At 40.4% G+C, this 18,528-nt stretch overlaps 1 protein-coding gene across 1 annotated transcript in view; it reads right to left on the bottom strand.

Annotated features, from left to right (window-relative positions):
* The window catches only part of SYNE2 (spectrin repeat containing nuclear envelope protein 2), a 261,213-nt gene that overhangs the window by 39,280 nt on the left and 203,405 nt on the right, over positions 1-18,528 (bottom strand). The window contains exons 90-97 of the mRNA XM_028101704.2: positions 17,685-17,839; positions 17,427-17,571; positions 16,392-16,486; positions 14,288-14,522; positions 10,989-11,183; positions 8,905-9,030; positions 3,264-3,419; positions 806-964 (exon numbers count right to left, since the gene is read on the bottom strand). Coding sequence (XP_027957505.2) covers positions 806-964; positions 3,264-3,419; positions 8,905-9,030; positions 10,989-11,183; positions 14,288-14,522; positions 16,392-16,486; positions 17,427-17,571; positions 17,685-17,839 — 1,266 coding nt within the window. The remainder of the gene's footprint in view (positions 1-805; positions 965-3,263; positions 3,420-8,904; positions 9,031-10,988; positions 11,184-14,287; positions 14,523-16,391; positions 16,487-17,426; positions 17,572-17,684; positions 17,840-18,528) is intronic.

The raw sequence follows: 18,528 nt of genomic DNA on the forward strand, positions 1-18,528 counted from the left end.
AATGCTACCCAGGTGCCCCCAGTAGTTACTTTCTTAATCCAGTAGCCCTGGTTTCCCCTCCCAGATTTGTTCTAATCTAACCTACTTGGGTCACCGAGGACAACAGAGTATAACTAAATTAACCTGTATCATCACTAAGTGCCATTTTGGATGACTGCACCAAGAACGCACCCCCCCCTTTTAAGATTTTACTTATTTATTTGAGAGAGAGAGAGAGCAAGAGAGAGCACATGAGCAGGGGGAGAGGGAGAGGGAGAAGTGGACTCCCCTGCTTGGCAGGGAGCCCAACGCAGGGCCCGATCCCAGAACACTGGGATCATGCTCTCTGAGCCGAAGGCAGATGCTCAATCGACTGATCCATGCAGGCGCCCCAAATGCTCTTTTTGCCCTTCCCTGTGGCACCTGGTGGCCATTTCAGATTTATAAACCCAGTTGCTGCCGGCCCCTCCCCTTTGGCGAGGAGAGCTCCTTCACAGTAGCCACCGGAAGCCGTTAAGTTGCTGGAGGTGTGAACTGATGCTTAAGCTGACGAGAGCCCCTGCTCTGGGCAGACCACCCGAGAGAAAGCACAGCAAGCAACGTGCGCCCCCCCCCCCCCGGAATGGTCCCACACTTCCCATCTCTCTGGAATCCTCACTTACCAGCTTTTCTCTGAAAAGGAATAAAGAAAGTGAGAAAGGCTCCTCATATTTCTGCAATGTTATTAGAAATCGATCTATAACATTATGCCACTTTGAGCCCGTGAGCGAGAGCGGGGAATTCCGTGGTAGTCTTTAAGTGCAACCATTGGGGTACTCCTGCTTACCTTCTGTAACTTCTCAATCATTTCTTCAATACTAATATCTGCTGTCTGTAGAACTTTGTTTTCCATCTGCACCAGCCATGTGCACAACTCTTTATTTTTTTCATTGAACACAATCCATGAATTGAGTCTGTCCTCAATCTCCTGTTTGCGTATAGCCACCTGGAAATGAAAATGTGTTGGGCAGCTGAATACAGGCAGGTAGGAAAGCATTTCCTATTCCTTCCCCCCCATTAAAAAGACTATGAATTTCATTCATTTTCATCAATAACCCTACAGACTTAAATCACTATTTACCTAATACCTACGGTATTAGGTAAATAGTTACCTAGGGTTCAACATCAATAGTTACACCTTTGGATAAGTGCCATAAAAAGCAACAAAATAAAGATTGTGTCTGAAGTGTAACTGACCGAAAGAATTCAGTTTTATCCAATGTATATCTATTATTACCAGGTTATATTAAAAATTAGAAACAGGGAAGGTGAAATACATTAAACATCACCCAAATTTCTTCTGATCTTTGTTCTTTCAACATACATTTACTGATGGCTTGCTACATGCTCATTTACAGTTTTATGACCCAAATCTTTTTGTTTAAACATGATCAAGTCCTTTTTTTTTTAAAGATTTTATTTATTTATTTGACAGAGACACAGGGAGAGAGAGAACACAAGCAGGGGGAGTGGAAGAGGGAGAAGCAGGCTTCCCGCTGAGCGGGGAGCCTGATGTGGGGCTCGATCCCAGGACCCTGAGATCATGACCTGAGCTGAAGGCAGACGCATAACAACTGAGCCACCCAGGCACCCTTCAAGTCCTTATTCCTATTTAAGACCAATGTCCTGCCTATTTAACTTAAAAACTGTAATCTAGATCACAACATAAATCTAACATTTGTAATGCAAATGGACTACAAAATTGAAGTTATTTCAATATTTTAGTGGTAGATTTCAAAAATAAAGCAAAATAAAATAAAAAACAAATGCATATCACTCATTTAATCTATCTTCCCATTATGCACTATGGCTTTAGATGGAAACTATGGAAATGGAACCAAATACTAGTCTGTAGTAAGCAGGCTGATCCCAAATACCCAATACCCCGTTATGCATCAGCAACCCCTAAGCTGGCTTCCACAAAGGCTCTTCCCTCCTTAAAAGGTTCAAATTGACAACTTAAATATAAATTTAAAGAATGCAAATCAGCCTTTCTAAATGGACAAAATTATTCTCAGCTCTTAAAAATCTTTAAAATCTTAGAGTTAAAAGAGTTTTGATAAAGTTTTAACCCCCTACTTTACAGATGGGGAAACTAAGGTGCAACTCCCCTAGGCTTTCCTGCTCTGGACAAGGAAACAAAGTGATCTTTTCAGAGTAAGGCAAAAATACCTAAGGCTTGTACATCCACCCAGCCAAATGTGTTCAGAACTAGCCCTAAAAAAACAAGTTTTGTGTTTCCATTCCTCAGGGCATCTATTTATCTTAGCTTTTGAAAATCCTGGCATTTTGCACAGCGTCATTCTGATTGGTTTCCTAATGGTAACAATTAGGAACATCTGGGCCCCAGTCTCCGCTTCTGCCTTCGTTCTAGGATACTTTTCACATAGCCTAAATATTTTCTTTTACATAAAATATGAATAAAAATTCTAAGAGGACATTTAAAATTACAGTTCATTATGAATATTAAATACTAAAACCAAGAAGGAAAAATGATTTTACTTTATTAAAATGCACCCAAAAGTGTTAAAAAAAGTCAACTTTTAAATCTCTCTTAATTCACAAAAATGAGATTAAGGAATTCATTTTTCTTAAAATTCTATGTTCTTGAAACAAAGATCTATTTGAACCTTTTGGTTCCCTCCTGTCACAAACATGTACTGTATTGGACTATAACCACGATCTCATTTTTAATAAGTAGAAGGGATCCACTGAGATACTAAGTGGAGCTGTTGATCCTTTCTTTTAGAGTTTTGGGAAAAAAGCCAGCTACTTGAAAGAAACATCGGATTGCTCGAGAACAGAGTTCTCAGATAAAACACCCTGTTGCGGGGCACTGACGCCTGCTGTTTGTTGGGCCCAGAGAGATACTGCCCTAAGGCCAGAGGAGACCTCTCTGCTGAAGTGCTGATTCTGATATCCCGATGGGAACTTGTCATCTACACAACAGAGAGCTGAGTGCTCACAGCTGCTCAAAATCGCAATTCCCCCCCCGCCCCTATTTAAGGTGAGTTTTTAAAAAGCTCATTAAAAGTGTACAAAGTACCAGCACTGAGCCCTGGAGAAACAAAGGGTCAGATCTGTTACCCCATGGTGCTGCCTTCTAAAGGGACAGCAGCAAGCCCGGGCTCCAACTGCAAAGGGCCTCCGGTTCAATGAAATTAAGCCCCTTTCTACTTTGTCTGGCCTCCAGAGACATTTCAATAAACTCCAGAACAGCCATGCCCTGCAGTTAACTGACTTACTCTTAAGCAGAGATCCTCCCATTGTCTGTGCAAATGCTCTGTTTGCTCTTCCAAAACCATCACGTCCTCCACAAGAATGTGCTGGGTTAAGTCGGTCTTCATTGTGTGAAGTTCTTTCAAGTTCTGAGTCCAGTTGCCCAAAGACTTCTCTAATTCCTGCATTTAAACACAAGGGCGGGGGGGGGGTGGAATCACTCCAACTCAAGCTGCTGTTGTTTCCAAACCTGTAGGCTAATCCTTTGATTGGACTCTGGGGGAGGGGCGGGGGGAAGGGGAGGCGGGACAGGACCTTACGAACGAGAAACAGCCCAGGGCAGCCGCTGCTCGTTCTTCACCACCTTTTTCTCAAAAGAAAACTTTTCCACCTTTATTTTCATTTCCTCAGGTAGTTCATTTTACATAATTAGTTCTGTTTTAAAAACATGTAGGTCTTTACCTATATTGAGAAGAAATTATTTTTGGAGTCTAGCAACAATCTCACACACACACACACACTTTTTAAAAAAAATTTTTATTTATTTACTTGACAGAGAAAGACACAGCAAGAGAGGGAACACAAGCAGGGGGGAGTGGGAGAGGGAGAGGCAGGCTTCCCACTAAGTGGCGAGCCCGATGCGGAGCTCGATCCCAGGACCCTGGGGCCATGACCTGAGCCAAAGGCAGAGGCCTAACGACTGAGACACCCCAGAGCCCTATCCGCCCCCACTTTTAATTGAAACTGTGTTAAAGAAATGTTGTATAAGGTGTGATTTTCCATCTTAAAACAAACAAACAAACAAAACCCCCCTAAGCATTGTTGCTACTGTGGCAATCCTAACAACAGCTTCTGTTCAAAGGGGATTATTTTGGTTAAGTTTCAAAAAGAATGAGTATAACGGAAGAAAAAAATAAATTCTTCCCTAATAACTGGCAGAACTTGGTTAGCAGAAAATCTCTCTGGTCATGGAAACCATTGTTATTTAAAATGTGTCAGATTTAAACTTTCTGATTTCTAGGACTTGAGAAAATTGCTTTTACAACAGGAAAGTGCTGGAACGAGTACTCAAAAGTCTTCCAGATTCTTACTGTGCTCACAGTTCTTCATTCTTTGGCACATTTTAAGGATCTCCGTTCATACCTGCCTATTGAGACAGAAAGAAGACTCTTCGGGGTGGCAACAATAAAAGTGTGTTAATTCTGACTGGTTTTCAGAGTTCTAAAAGCTACACTGACATGATCATGTAACTTGCTGACAAAAATTTCCACTCAGTAAAATGGCCCAGAGAATTCTCTTTCAAGGTTGCATGGAGATTCAGAGATACCTTTATCAGAAGAAAAATCATCACTTTATACTTTTTTTTAATTTTTAAAGATTTTATTTATTTATTTGTGAGAGAGAGAGAGCACAAGCAGGGAGAGTGGCAGGCAGAGGGAGAAGCAGGCTCCCCGCTGAGGAAGGAGCCTGATGTGGGACTTGATCCCAGGACCCTGGGATCATGGCCGGAACCGAAGGCAGCCGCTTAACCGACTAAGCCACCCAGGCATCCCCCACTTTATACTCTTGTTACCTAGTTTTACCCTCATGATTCTAGTAGAGTGGATGAGAGCAGATTCTGTGTGGAACACTTTCACTGGCTACAGAATATAAAGGGGACGACTCACAGGTGGAGGGGAGCCACTCACTGACTTAAAATTAGAGACTCCCAAGACAGCCGAGTTTCATGCAGCATTCCCCGGTCTGGTGGCAGGGAAGCTCAGCCTGTCCAAGGCCCTGCTCACCAGTGTAGGCTCAGCTGCCTGCACAGTAGGGAGGCCTGTTTCTGTTTTCCATAGCCGGGTTTAAATTGATTTGGTTTGGATACTTGGTTTCTTCCTATGACTGAAAGGATAAATATAACAGGTGTAGAACTTTTGAATATGGACTTTTTTTTTTTTAAAGATTTTATTTATTTGTCAGAGAGACAGAGGAAGAGAGACACAGCAAGCAAGCACAAGCAGGGGGTGCGGCAGGCAGAGGGAGAAGTAGGCTCCCTGCTGAGCAAGGAGCCCCATGTGGGACTTGATCCCACATGACCTGAGCCAAAGGCAGACATTTAACTGCATGGGCCACCCAGGCGTCCCGAATATGGACATTTTTATAATTCTTAATAAATATTGCCAAATTACATTTTAAGAGGAATGACTATCTCCACATACTTTCCGGAGTTTTATATCTATATCTATATCTACATCTATATAGATATATGTTTTATATATATATGGATATATATGTTTAGACAGCTTTGAAATATATGATGATTAGTTATTATTTAAATTTGTATTTCTTTATTTCACCCTGATGCTTCCACAAATATATTTTAGTTAATTCCTACTTACGCTTTCAGATCTCAGACACAAAGGTAATTCCTCAGAGGAGCTTTCTCAGACTCATCAGTTGTTTGACCACGTGAAGTGAAGCTGCACAGTCCTTGACTGGACTCGGACACAGCATGGTGGCATTAAAACCTCTGCCTGTGCCCTCAGTTACCGGGGTGGGTTGTCAAGTCCCATTTTTCACCTTACCATTTGGGTAAAAACAGGACCAAAAAATAAATGTGTAGCTATATAAATACTGGCCTGTATATGCACAGACTATCTTTGGAAGAATACACAACAAATGGGTAACACTGGGGCCCCCGGGTGGCTCAGTCGGTTGAGCGACTGGCTCTTGGTTTCAGCTCAGGTCATGATCTCAGGGTCTGGGGATCGAGCCCCACATTGGGCTCCACCCTCAGCGCTGAGTCTGCTTAAGAGCCTCTCCCTCTACCTCTCCCCCCAAAATAAATAAATCTTTAAAAAATATTTGTTGACTGCCTGAATTAGAATTTAATACATGCTAAAGAAGGACTCATAAATCAGTGGTGAAAAAAGAAAAGACCCTTCTTTGAAGGATGCTAGAAAAATTGCTGGCTTGGAATAAAACAATTAGATTAAAAAACACACACAAAAACAAACTGGTAACACTGACTGCTCTGGTGGAGAGGAACCAATGGAGAAAGAATTTTCATGTATGCCTTTTGCACCTTCTGGATTTTGAACCATGTGACAATATTACTAACTGAAAAATTATTTTAAAAATAAAACTGTCCCCCGAGCTCAATCATTTGACAGGTCTTATAAACACAGATGTCCACTAGACCAATTTTGTTAACAGTGAAAAGCTAGTATGTAATGAAGTGCTAGTCCATATGTCAACTTAGATGTAATGAGAATGTCATCTTCTGAGGAGGAGAGTAAAGCTCAGATGGTCAAATGGTTGGTGTATCTCTCCCAAGTGACTCAGGGGTGATAAACACTCTCCTAGACAGGATTCGGGTTACTTAAGTTCTTTTTGGAATATGGTCATGGGATCAATGAACTCAATGCTCTTGGTCTCTCTTCCTGATTTTTTCACTGAGAGATAGAACACTGAGGCTGTGGAAGCTGAAGAGTGTGACACTTGGGAAATACTATGCCTTCTTAGGAGTTTACAGTTCACACTCTGCACTGGTTTCTAGACTTTATGGAAGGAAACTCTATGTGTCAACTGAGAGTATGATTCCAAATTTTCTCCACTGTCCCTGACATCTAGATCTACTAAAGATGTAGAGATCATAAAAATGTTGAAAATTAGGGATAGGTACAAATTTTCTTAACCTAATAAAGCCATCATCAGCAAATACCATATTTAGTGGTAAAATGTCAGAATCTCTTTAAAATCAGGAATGACATGAAGGAGCCACCTATCAATTATACTAAAAAATGTTCTGGAGGTACTGACCAGTATAGAAAGAACAGGAAAAAACAATATAGAAAGAAAAGAAGAAACAAAAGAAGAGTCATTTTTCACAGATGGTGACTGTCTACATAGACACCTAAAAGATTATGAAAATTATTGGAATTAACAAAAGATTTTCGCAAGATGACTGAATATAATATCAACCAAAAATTATTATTTCTAGGCACCGGTGATGAAAAGAAAATATAATTAGAAAAAGTATTTTCAACAGTGTCAAAAATAACATGCCAAGAAAGAAATCTAACAAAAGATGTATAGTACTACATAAAGAAAATTATACATCATTATTGAACATGACTAAAAGGAGAGAAACATGCCATCTGCAGGAACAGGAGTATTCAGTATCAAAAAGATACAAAAAAATGTATCTATAAATTTGATACTATTCCACTAAAACTCTTATCAGGACTTCTCCTAGTTTGACAAACTGCCTCTAAATGTGGAAGATCAAAGACCCAAGGACATCCATACGCATGTGAGAGAACAAAGTAGGAGTACACATCATGCCTGAAATGAGGATTTGTTATTTTAAAAAAAGCTCAGTAATCAAGATAATTTGATATAAAGGCTGAGGTAAGCAAATCAACAGAATAGAGCCCCAAGAAAAAAATCCCACATATATGGCAACTTGATATTTGACACTGGAGAATGGGCAGCAGTACAATGGTCATCCATGTGATTTTCCATTATGAGTAAATTAAAAATTGGATCTTTACCTCAAAACATATGCAAAAATCAATTCTTAAATGAATAAGGATGTAAATGTACAAAACAAAACTTGAAAATGTAGGAATGTATCTGTATGACTTTAGTACGGAGTAATGGTGCTGCTTATATAAAGTTGAAAAACAAAAGTAATACTTCTCTACTTCACTGAGAGCTACACGCGCATGTAGGAAAACTATAAAGAAGTGCACGTGAATGATAAAACACTTCGTTTAGGGTTGTGGGTCCCTCTGGGGAGGGGAAGCACATTGAGGATTATGTAGGGCGTGTCAACTGTATTTGAAATGTTTTATTTTTTCAGCTGGGTGAGAGTTTCATGGCAGTTTGTCATATTATTTGTTATGTTGGAAATTTTTTGCATGTTGGAATATTTTTACAAAGAAGAAAAAAGATGCAGACTGAAGCATACTAACTTCCAGCATAGCTTGAAGGATAAGAATACTCATTTCTTCCTAATTTTTTCAATTTGATTCCTGATCAAGATAAAAGATCATTCCATTTGACTCTGGATGTTTTTTAAACATCAAACCTGCAGATAGGAAGACAGGTGAGCTGTCCCTGACCTGTGAATTTTACCGGTCCAAACTCCTATCCATTCTTCTGCAATAATCTTCAGCAAAGGCCTAAAATACCCAGGAATAATTGCTAGTGTTGTATCAACTAGGCAGAATATAGTTTGGAAGGTTTTATAAAAATGTTATAGTTGAGCAAAAAGTCCAACCGCTTGGCTTCTAAAAAAATAAATTCTATAGTAATACTTTACTCTCTTTTCAAACACAAGGTCATTCGTTAAGGGAACAGGTTTCAGTGTAATCTCAAAGGGCACATGTTATATTACAGAGGAGAGAAATAAAGAGGACCTGGAGAACTCTCCTCCCCCAATTCCTAAGAAGGATTTCTGCAAGTCTTTCTCATATTCACACATGGATCTCAAAGAGCATCCATTCCAATTGCTTTGGAAACAAGGATTTTTTTTTTTTTTGACAGAAGATAGGCAAAATGTTTTCTGACTGAACATGGAAACAGTTTCAACACAGAATAGAAAGGCAAACAAACACTTCAACTTCTCTCAAAAGCAGTAAGTGATTATCTTGAACACCCCTTCACGGCTTTCAATACCTTAATCAGCTCTTTTTCTCTGTGGAGGTCCTCATGAAGTTCTGGAAGAGGATCTCTACTTTGTGCCTTTAAAACTTGCAGCCTGCTTTTCAACTCCTTGATTTTCTTTTCACACTGGTCCCAGGTCTATTTGAAAACAGTATTAAAATTGGTAAGTACTTTGTTTTTTAAGAATGAATTGTAGAAACAGAATAACTCATTTAATCCACTCCAATAAATGTGTTTTTGTAAATCACGCAGAAACCCAGTTCCTTGTCTTGAGCAGCCTGGTCTAAAAGCAGAATATCTCTGGTGCAGCTTTATGTGTGGCTGAACTATTGAGCTGACTGGCTTTTGCTTTGAAATATTTCTTCTTCCTTCCCTATATCCTCTATCTAATCTTATTCCTATTTCAGTTTTGGGAAAGTTCACAATTGGGGGGGAGTTCACATTTAAAAGGCTACTATTAAGGATTAATTTTTAACATTGACAGTCTTGGGCACACACTATAACAGCAGCATAAAGCAAAAGCACTCAACCACTTTTCTTGTCTTCTTGTCTCATGTCATGCCTCTGCTCTCTCTTTCTTGAAGTTAGCCTGGCTTCAGGGACCCTTTCACAGTGAAACTTCACTCGACATTTCTCACCACTGAGATTGCCACCTTCTGCTTAGAGCACTTTACAGTTTACAAAAGCCTTCTCAACTTCATTATCTCGTTGTAATTATAATAATCTTAGGAGACACACAGGGCTTCACATTTTAAAATGTGAAAACTGAGGTTCAGACAAAACTGGCCAAGGACATGTGGTCAGAAGCAGACCAGTCAAGGGTCGATCTGAGGATGCAGTCCAGCCCCCGCCCTCACCCCCGCAATGCCATTCTTTCACACCATCTCTCTTCCTTTAACCTTCTATTATGGAGAAAAAAGTTGCCTGCATTTCCAGAATATTTATAATGGATTCATTGGGATAGATTTCTAGTCCTGAGGTTACTGAAGTAGACAAACATGAAGTCAAACACTATCTTATTCCTCAGTACAGCTTATACCTAAACACACCTGGGTTGGCCCTATTCTACAGTAACACAGAATTCACAGAAGAGGAAGTCACTTGTCTAGCAACATAAAGTCTCTGGAACACAACCAAGAGGAAAGTGGAGAGAGGAAAAAACTGAGTCCTTAGTTCTCCCTCCAAACCATTAGCTACCTTTACCACAATGTTTTACAACCAGGGCAAAATGCTTGACAAATACTTGCTAGTTAATGAATTTCACATAGCCCATATACCAAATAAAATTCAGATACTTTATTCATAGGAGAGATGTTCAGGTCCTAACTCAGCACATACTTATTCTTTACTCAAAAAAACAAAAACCAAAACTATCTCTTGAGAAGGTTGGTTATCTGGATTTGGTACACGCACAACAGATCAGGAAGGAAAGTGGACTTATGAGGAGTAAGTATGCTCAGAGAAACAAAAATTAAGCATAGGCCGCTTTAAATAATGTGTAGAGAAGAAAATAAAAGAAAAACACTAAGAACCACAAAATTACTCAGAGAGCATAGCTGTGTAGGGCCTTAGGTTCAAAGCAGCTCAGAGTCCTTAAGAACATCTCAGTATATTTTAGGATAACAAAATAATTCTTTTCCCAACAATGACTCAGAATAAAACATTTTGGTTCTTAAAAATATAATCATAAGTTATCCGGGAAATTCTTACATGTGCTTATGTGGAAAGGCACATTCTCTGATGATAGAAGAGGAAGTATCACTGTGTTTATTTTCATATACTATGCCCAAGGACAGACCACATGTGGAACATTAGCTTTGTATATAGAATGGCCATGGAACACAACTAGGTTTCCTATTTCGTACGAGTGGATAGAAAAGAGAACCTCAAGTATTTATATACTTAACATCGAGCTTTTTCAATGCTCTCTTATTATTTTACATTAAGTAACTGGCATGATTCATGGATTAGGATCCAAGGTCCCTTGGAAAACTTAACAATACTGTGATTTCCTAAAATCATGCCCATTTTTGCCCAGCAAACAAAAACTCCACGTACTGCGTTTGAATATCCTGAAGAGTAAATGGTGAGTTTACCTCTACATTGTTCTGCAACTGTTTAATTAGCTCTCCTACATGGAGCTCTGTGTCCCTCCAGTTGTCCCGGAGTTGACTGATTTTCTTTTCAATCAACTCTTTAGTTTCCAGGTTAGCTGTGTTCAGTAACTTCTCCCCAGCTTCTAAAGTTAGTTCAAAGGTAGTTTGCCGTCTCTGAAAATGAATTTCTTTACTCTAAAAAGAAAAAAAAAGTGATTTCCTTAAGCCTCTGATACGATCAAAATGTGACTGTGTGTATTTGTGAACATTCCCTTCAGACCTTTTCCTACTAATAAATGTTAAGTTAGATATAAATTAGGCAAATGTGATTAGAATGTGTGCACATGCACATACAGACACACACACACACCTGAGGCTAATGTTTTACACTACTACATACTACACCAAATAATGCATTAAGATAATTTCCAATAGTTGTTAAGAGATAACATTCTTAATGTAATGATCAGAAGCATAGAGAGATAAAAAATATACTTCAACGAATAAGAGCCTACAAGATAAATGGATTTAAAGTATTGAGAAAATAACTGGAGTATTAGACCTGAAATTAAGAGCAAATACCCATTACCATTGTATAAGAGTCAGCTTACTTCTAACCCACAAGGATAGAATGTGCACACTATGCTAAACAGTTATAAAAGGAGAGAACAAATAAAAAAGGTAAAATATAAAAAAAATCCAGTTAAACTTATTATGGACACTTAAACATAAGCATTAATATATGCATTAAAGGGACAGCTTTAAAACAGTCCATTTGAATATCATGCTGGCTCTATTTTAAAGGGACTAAAACTACCTATTTACACTGCAAAAATGAAGTTGAAAACTTTTAAACTGACTCCTACTTCCAAAAGCATTTGGTTTCAGGAGGAAAAAAAATTATTTTTTTCCTATTCTAGACATGATTTCCTTCATCTTCAAATTTCTCAAGGGAGACAAAATGTAGGCATTTTCCAAAATGGAAACGGATACTAAAAAAACAATCTGATTGTTTTTTGCACTGATTTACAAAGGTATCTGAGAATACTTGATATAACCCAATGCAAAGGAGAAAAGCAGACTGTACTCTCGGGAAGAGATACAAATAAGAGAAACTGCAACTCAATGAATATATGGGCACTCCACACTTGTCTTTCCAGCATATGGAATTGCATGACATAGCCAAATAAATAGACATCTATTAGTCATTTTAAGCTTCTCAAAAGATCTGCTTCTCTTCCAGTCTTCCCCGACTTGGTCAACAGCACACTGTTCACCAAAATGCTCAAGCCAAAACCCTAGAGCCATCTTGATTTAGATTTTTATTTATTGGCCACATCTAAACCATTAGCAAGCCTTGTAAGTTCTTGTAAATTTGTAAAAAACATATCCTTTTTTATATTCACTATGATCATCCTTTTATCCACTGTAGCAACTATCCAAGACTATAGAAATGGCCTCCTAACTGGTTATGGCAGACTGTATTTTTCACAAAACGCCCACAACAATATTCCCAGTCCTGCATGGTTTTCTAGAACCTTGCCACTCCCATCAAGCGGTGGTGCCTCTGTCCCCTTCTGTTGATCCTGTGTGAGCACGTACAATGACCTTGATTAACAAAGGATAGCAGAAGTGATTTCTGCGACTTCTGAGGCTAGGTCTAGAAGGCAACACAGCTTCTCCCTGGATCTCTTTCTTGGGACATGTACCTTTGAAGCCAATGAGCTGCCATATAAAAAGTCTGGCTACCAGAAGCCTCCACGTGGGAAGACCACAGGAGAATGATGCTGAGTATTTCTGGCTTAAGTGCTAGACATGAAAGTGAATGAGCCTTCAGATGAGTCCAGCTCCCACTACCATCTGACTGAATCTTCCTGAGAGACCGTAAGCAAGAACCACCTAACTGAGCCTTGTCAACCCCCAGAACTGTGAGAAATAATGATCAATGATTGTTGTTACCAAGGAAGAAATACTAATACCCTGGGATTCCTGCCTCTATTCTGGCTCCTCCACAATCTATCATGATCTCTCAGACAGCCAGAGGATCTTCAACATTACAAAAGGTATCATGCTGCCCCCTCTTCCAACTGAAACTCTTCAAAGGCTTCCTATTATAGCAAGACTATAACTTGGCTACCACACTTCAAAGTGCTCCTCCCGCCTGCCTCTCAAAGTCACTCTCTGCCACGCTGCTGCCTCCCTGGCCGTACTCCATTCACACTAGCCTTCTTTCTGTTCCTCCGCTTTGTGAAGCTTGTTCCCCTCTTGGGGACTTTAGGTAAGACATTCCTTTTGTCTGAAAGGCTCTTTCCCCAGATTCCTTCTCAGGTTCCAGTTTAAATGTCATGTGCCTAGAGATCACCCAATCAAAAGTAGCCACCCAGCCCCTCCATTACTGGTTCTGTTTTAATTATCTACATATGCCTTATTGCAATCTGGTATTTTCTTATTTATGGATTTGTCTGATTTCCCCGACCAATCAGATGAATTAGCATTTCCTTGTTTGTTTACTGATTTGTTTGATTGCCTGCCTGACAGCTAGGCTATTTGTCCATACTGACTGGCACAGAGCAGGTACCCAATTGATATCTGATGACCAGATAAATGAATGTGGAGAGCACAGGATTTCAAAAGGGTGGTATTTCATTTGGCTGTCTCTACAGTGACGATTAGTTCTATAGCTAAATGGAACATGTTTTGGAGATTGCCAACTTAATTACTTTAAACCAACACTCAAAACAACTCTCTGAAAACGTCGTTGCATAAGAGCACACTTATCTTGATGAGCACTGAGTAATGCATGGATTTGCTGAATCACTATACTGTACACCTGAAACCAATATAACACCATATGTTAACTACATTGGAATTAAAATAAAAGAAAAAAGATAAAAGGAAAAAAGACTTTGTTGCTTACATGAATTTGCCCTTCCAGAGTAAGCAGGAGTCTCCTTATAAATTACGACTCTGGTGGTCAAGTGATTCACCAGTCAGTACCTTAAAAGCTTGGGTGGTGTGAATCTGTCACCCCAAACATCCCCCGCCTCTACCCACCCATCTCCACTCCATCCCTACTCCCACAGCCCAAGAGAGCCTCACTATTTCGGGATGAATAGATAAGATTGGGTTTCTGACACCACCAGGCTGGGGACAAAGCTGGAGAGGGTCATAGGGACCCAGCTGGTCTTCCCACGTGCAGACAGTACACGTGAACCACAACATAAAACCTGAGGAGAATGCACATCTTCCAAACAGTGACCACCCTGTAAGTCCTCACACCGCTACTGTGCACGCACTACCTTCAGCTCACGGATCAGCCTTCTGGTTTGGTGGAGGCTGTAGCAGTCCTGGCTCTTCACTGCAGACAGCAGGTGGTAGGTGTCCGTGAGGAAGCGGAATAAGTTCTCTGCGGAGGTGGTGAAGTACCGCCACTGTCCCACCAGCCCATTGATGTCACTCTTCCTCTGCCGGATGCTCTGGGTGGCGTTCTGCCACTGGTCCTTCAGTTTTGTGAACTTTGAAATAAATTCCGGTCTTGGGAAAAACAAATGATTAGAGAATCCTGACATCAACATGTAGAAAACAAAAATCACTACCAACGCATAATAGAAACTCACATTTGCCGTTTTATGGGGACAATTTACATGGGGGAAAAAAACCTCCTTAAAAATCTGAGTACCATTCAATTTAAATGTGCTGGGAAACGTAGGCAGGGGCAGCAAAAGGCATTTAGCAGGAGATATTTGCATAAGACTTGGTATTTTGCCTGCACAGTTGAATCCCTTAAACAAATTTAAGCTTTTTTTTTTTTTAAAGATTTTATTTATTTATTTGACAGAGAGAGACACAGCGAGAGAGGGAACACAAGCAGGGGGAGTGGGAGAGGGAGAAGCAGGCTTCCCGCCAAGCAGGGAGCCCCACGTGGGACTGGATGCCAGCACCCCAGGATCATGACCTGAGCCGAAGGCAGATGCTTAACGACTGAGCCACCCAGGTGCCCCCAAATTTAAGCTGTTTTAACCTACATTACGCCAAATGCTGTATGGAAAACAGAATTTTGGACCAATGGGAAACGATGAACAGGTACTGCGTAACGTCATCAATTACTTGAAGGCTGTACTTGACAAAATTTCAGCAATAAAGAACATGCTTTCCATGACTACTCACCTAGTTCTTTTCCAGATAAATAACACCCACCACATGACAAATAAGGCCTTTTATTTAGTATAGGAAAAGTCATGCTTTACTGCACCGATCAAATCAAAACTAGTTTATTGTCCTGGAACAAGGACCTAGCCTGAATTTATAACTTCATAGCTAGGAAGAAACGCACTTTATATTCCTTAGTTATGCTCAAAGAAAATTCAGAGGTCTATGGGCGCCAATGGGGAGGAAAAGCCAGAGCTGTCTTCAAGACACCTACAGAAGCACTGAAGAGGCCAGGCTGCCCGAAGGCTCTGCCTACCACGTGTACCGGCTGTGCGAGCAGGTTCAGCTCTTGTCACCAGGATGGTGGAAGGGGCTCTGCTCAGTGTGACTGGTGCAGCCCAGTGATGCCAACACCACGTATGTAGCACAGAGAAATCCCTTTTCTTACAACTAGGTAACACGGCTACCCACTGGGAAGAGCAGCACCTTAAGAATTATTATTATAATTATTATTATTTTTTAAAGATTTTATATATTTATTTGACAGAGAGAGAGACAGCGAGAGAGGGAACACAAGCAGGGGGAGTGGTAAAGGGAGAAGCAGGCTTCCCGCTGAGCAGAGAGCCTGATGCGGGGCTCGATTCCAGGACCCTGGGATCATGACCTGAGCTGAAGGCAGTCATTTAACCAACTGAGCCACCCAGGCACCCCTATTATTATTTTTTTCTAAGATTGTATTTATTTATTTGAGAGAGAGAGAGAACATGAGCCAGGGGGCGGGGGAGAGGGAGAACTGAGCAGGGAGCCCGACCTGGGGCTTGACCCCAGGACCCTGGGATCATGACCCGAGCCAAAGGCAGCCGATTAACTGACTGAGCCCCTCCGGGCGCCCCTTAAGAATTATTTTTTAAATAGCAAAATGTCATGAGGCTGAAGGCAGAGAGAGGAAAACACTACAGAAGAATCCTTTGGGGTAAAAACTTCATTAACTATACTTGGTGAGTGGGTACTTGCAAAGCACCCATCTACTGTCTGCTAATGTCACCCCCACTACTGTACACAAAAGTGTGACTGACCTTTCTGTGGCCACACAGCAAGTCCCCATCCTAATGAACAGTCAGGAGACTGACCCCATGACGGTCTATCAACCGACAAGGCTGCAGGTCACTGAAGTGGTCAAGACCCACACGGTGGGAGGCCTGCTCCCCCTGGGTTACCTCCACACACAACCATCATGAGCCCCAGACAGCTTACCTCTCCTCTAGTTCTGTTGTGTCCAACAGTTGTAAGCACTGGCTGACATAAGAATCAGCAACTGTCTGGTTTATAGAAACTTCAGCTTCTAACACCTGCGTAGGAGTTAACATAGAAGATATCAGCTGGATTTCTTTTTACAAACACGGAACTTACATTTCCTATTAAAATCTAAGGTCCTAGAGGACATGTGAGAGGATTAATTTTCAAATTATTAGAGCTTCTTTGCAAAACATGCTCAACCATCACATCAACATCACCTGTGGATATAATCTCAGAAGAAAACAGGCCTAATAACAACTACCTAATGCCCATTTATTGGGCATTTACTACTTGTTAGGCACTGTGTAAAACACGTATGCCTCGCTTATTCGTCAACCTTCAGATGTAAGTACTATTATCATACTCATTTAAAGACAAGGAAACTAAGATGTAAAGAGGTTTGGTAATTTAATCAAGACCATTCAGGGTGTTTTGGTTCAATGAACTTCATTTTCATTGGAGAACATTACTGTAACAATGCAGACTTAAATCAGTTACATTAAAAATTACAGTGACCTAAATCATGCATACTTTCAAAATGCAGTATCTGCCTATAACCACCAAGAGTATTTCCAAATGTCCATCAGCACACGTGTGGGGAAATTCCTCTGTTCAATCATTAATGCTACAGTTATAATTATACCAGGCACTTCAGTATTTTAGGGAATTATTCAGTGAAAATGCAAAGATGAAGTTGCAGTATTTTAGCCTGCTCTTGGTATGTACGCATTCTATGGAAGCAAAGTTGTGCTAGAAGTTTCCACCTACCGCAGAAAATCTAGGAGTTCTCTCATTAACAAAGGACAGCACTAAAACAAAATGTTGAAATTTATGAAATGTGTGAAAATTTTACAATCAATTGAGAAATGAATCTGCCTAAAGACCTATATTCGGCATCTAGGGATTGAAAGATGTAAAATAAAATACAATGAGTATCTTATCTCAACTCCTGTCCCGGGGTGAGGTACAAAGTAGCGGAAAGCAAAGATTTACCTCATATGTTTTCTGCTGTTCCAGGAGAGCTGGGAGGCTGTCGGCAAGATTCACCTTGAGCGTCTCTTCTATCTTCTCCAAAAACTGGACCCATTTTTCACAGCAATAAAGAAACTTTTCATTCAAGCCAATTCCCTGAAGCTCACTACAAAGGTTTATAAACGAACAAAAAGGAGTCACAAAACAATGACATTCCTGAACTCAAACTGTTCATTTTAGCTTCACTGAAACAGAATGGTAGGGATGGGACGCTCTGACCTGCAGCGTTCCAGGGCTGTTGCTGTGGCCCGAATCCACTGCCGGTTCGTATTTTGTAACGTCTTTATGGCTATGTCACTAAGTGGGAGCTTGAGGCTTACTTCATTCAAATGCTCAACATCAGGTGATTGGGCCGTCAGTGCCAACACATGGTTCTATTAAAAAAAATTAAGTTTCAGGTTTCTGGAGGTCAGTAAGCTATCTAGATGATGAAAAGGCCTCAGAGATCCTGCAGACCATCTGTATCTGAAACACGAGGGAAAACTGGGAGCTAACTAGGTAAATGACTAGCCCACAGTCAAATAGCCAGTTAGTATTAGAGCTGGACCTAAACCCTGATATCCCAATCCTGTGGCTTTTCTAGAACAAGAGCACACGTGGTCAGCACCTGAACGGCCCAGGACATAGAAAATGATGTCAGATTTTGTTTTTAAGGAAGATGGAAATGAGTTGTTTTTTTTTAAAGGGCCCATTTAGGACCTCCCATGTATTCTGCCAATAACTTGACCTTCAACAGATCATGCAGTTTACCTACAAACCCAATGAAAATTTAGTCCTTAAAATAACGCTAGTAAAGCATGGTACTTAAACATCCATATTTTGAAGAACATGAAATCACAAGAAAGCAAACTCAGCAAAACGTTATTTTTAAAATATTCCAGGGACAGCATCTAGGTCAACGATATGTTAAGCCAACATCCTTCACAATATCCACGTTATCACTACAGAACTCTGCCATAGTAATCTAGGTTAGGGTCAGCAAATTTTTTTCTGTAAAGGGCTAGATCATAAATATTGCAGCTTTTATGGGCCATATGATCTCTGTTATAACTACTCAGCTCTG

This window comes from Eumetopias jubatus, unplaced genomic scaffold (assembly GCF_037043125.1).
Source record: "Eumetopias jubatus isolate StellerSeaLion01/CBP00866 unplaced genomic scaffold, mEumJub1_p1.0 scaffold_7, whole genome shotgun sequence".
Lineage (NCBI taxonomy): Eukaryota > Metazoa > Chordata > Mammalia > Carnivora > Otariidae > Eumetopias > Eumetopias jubatus.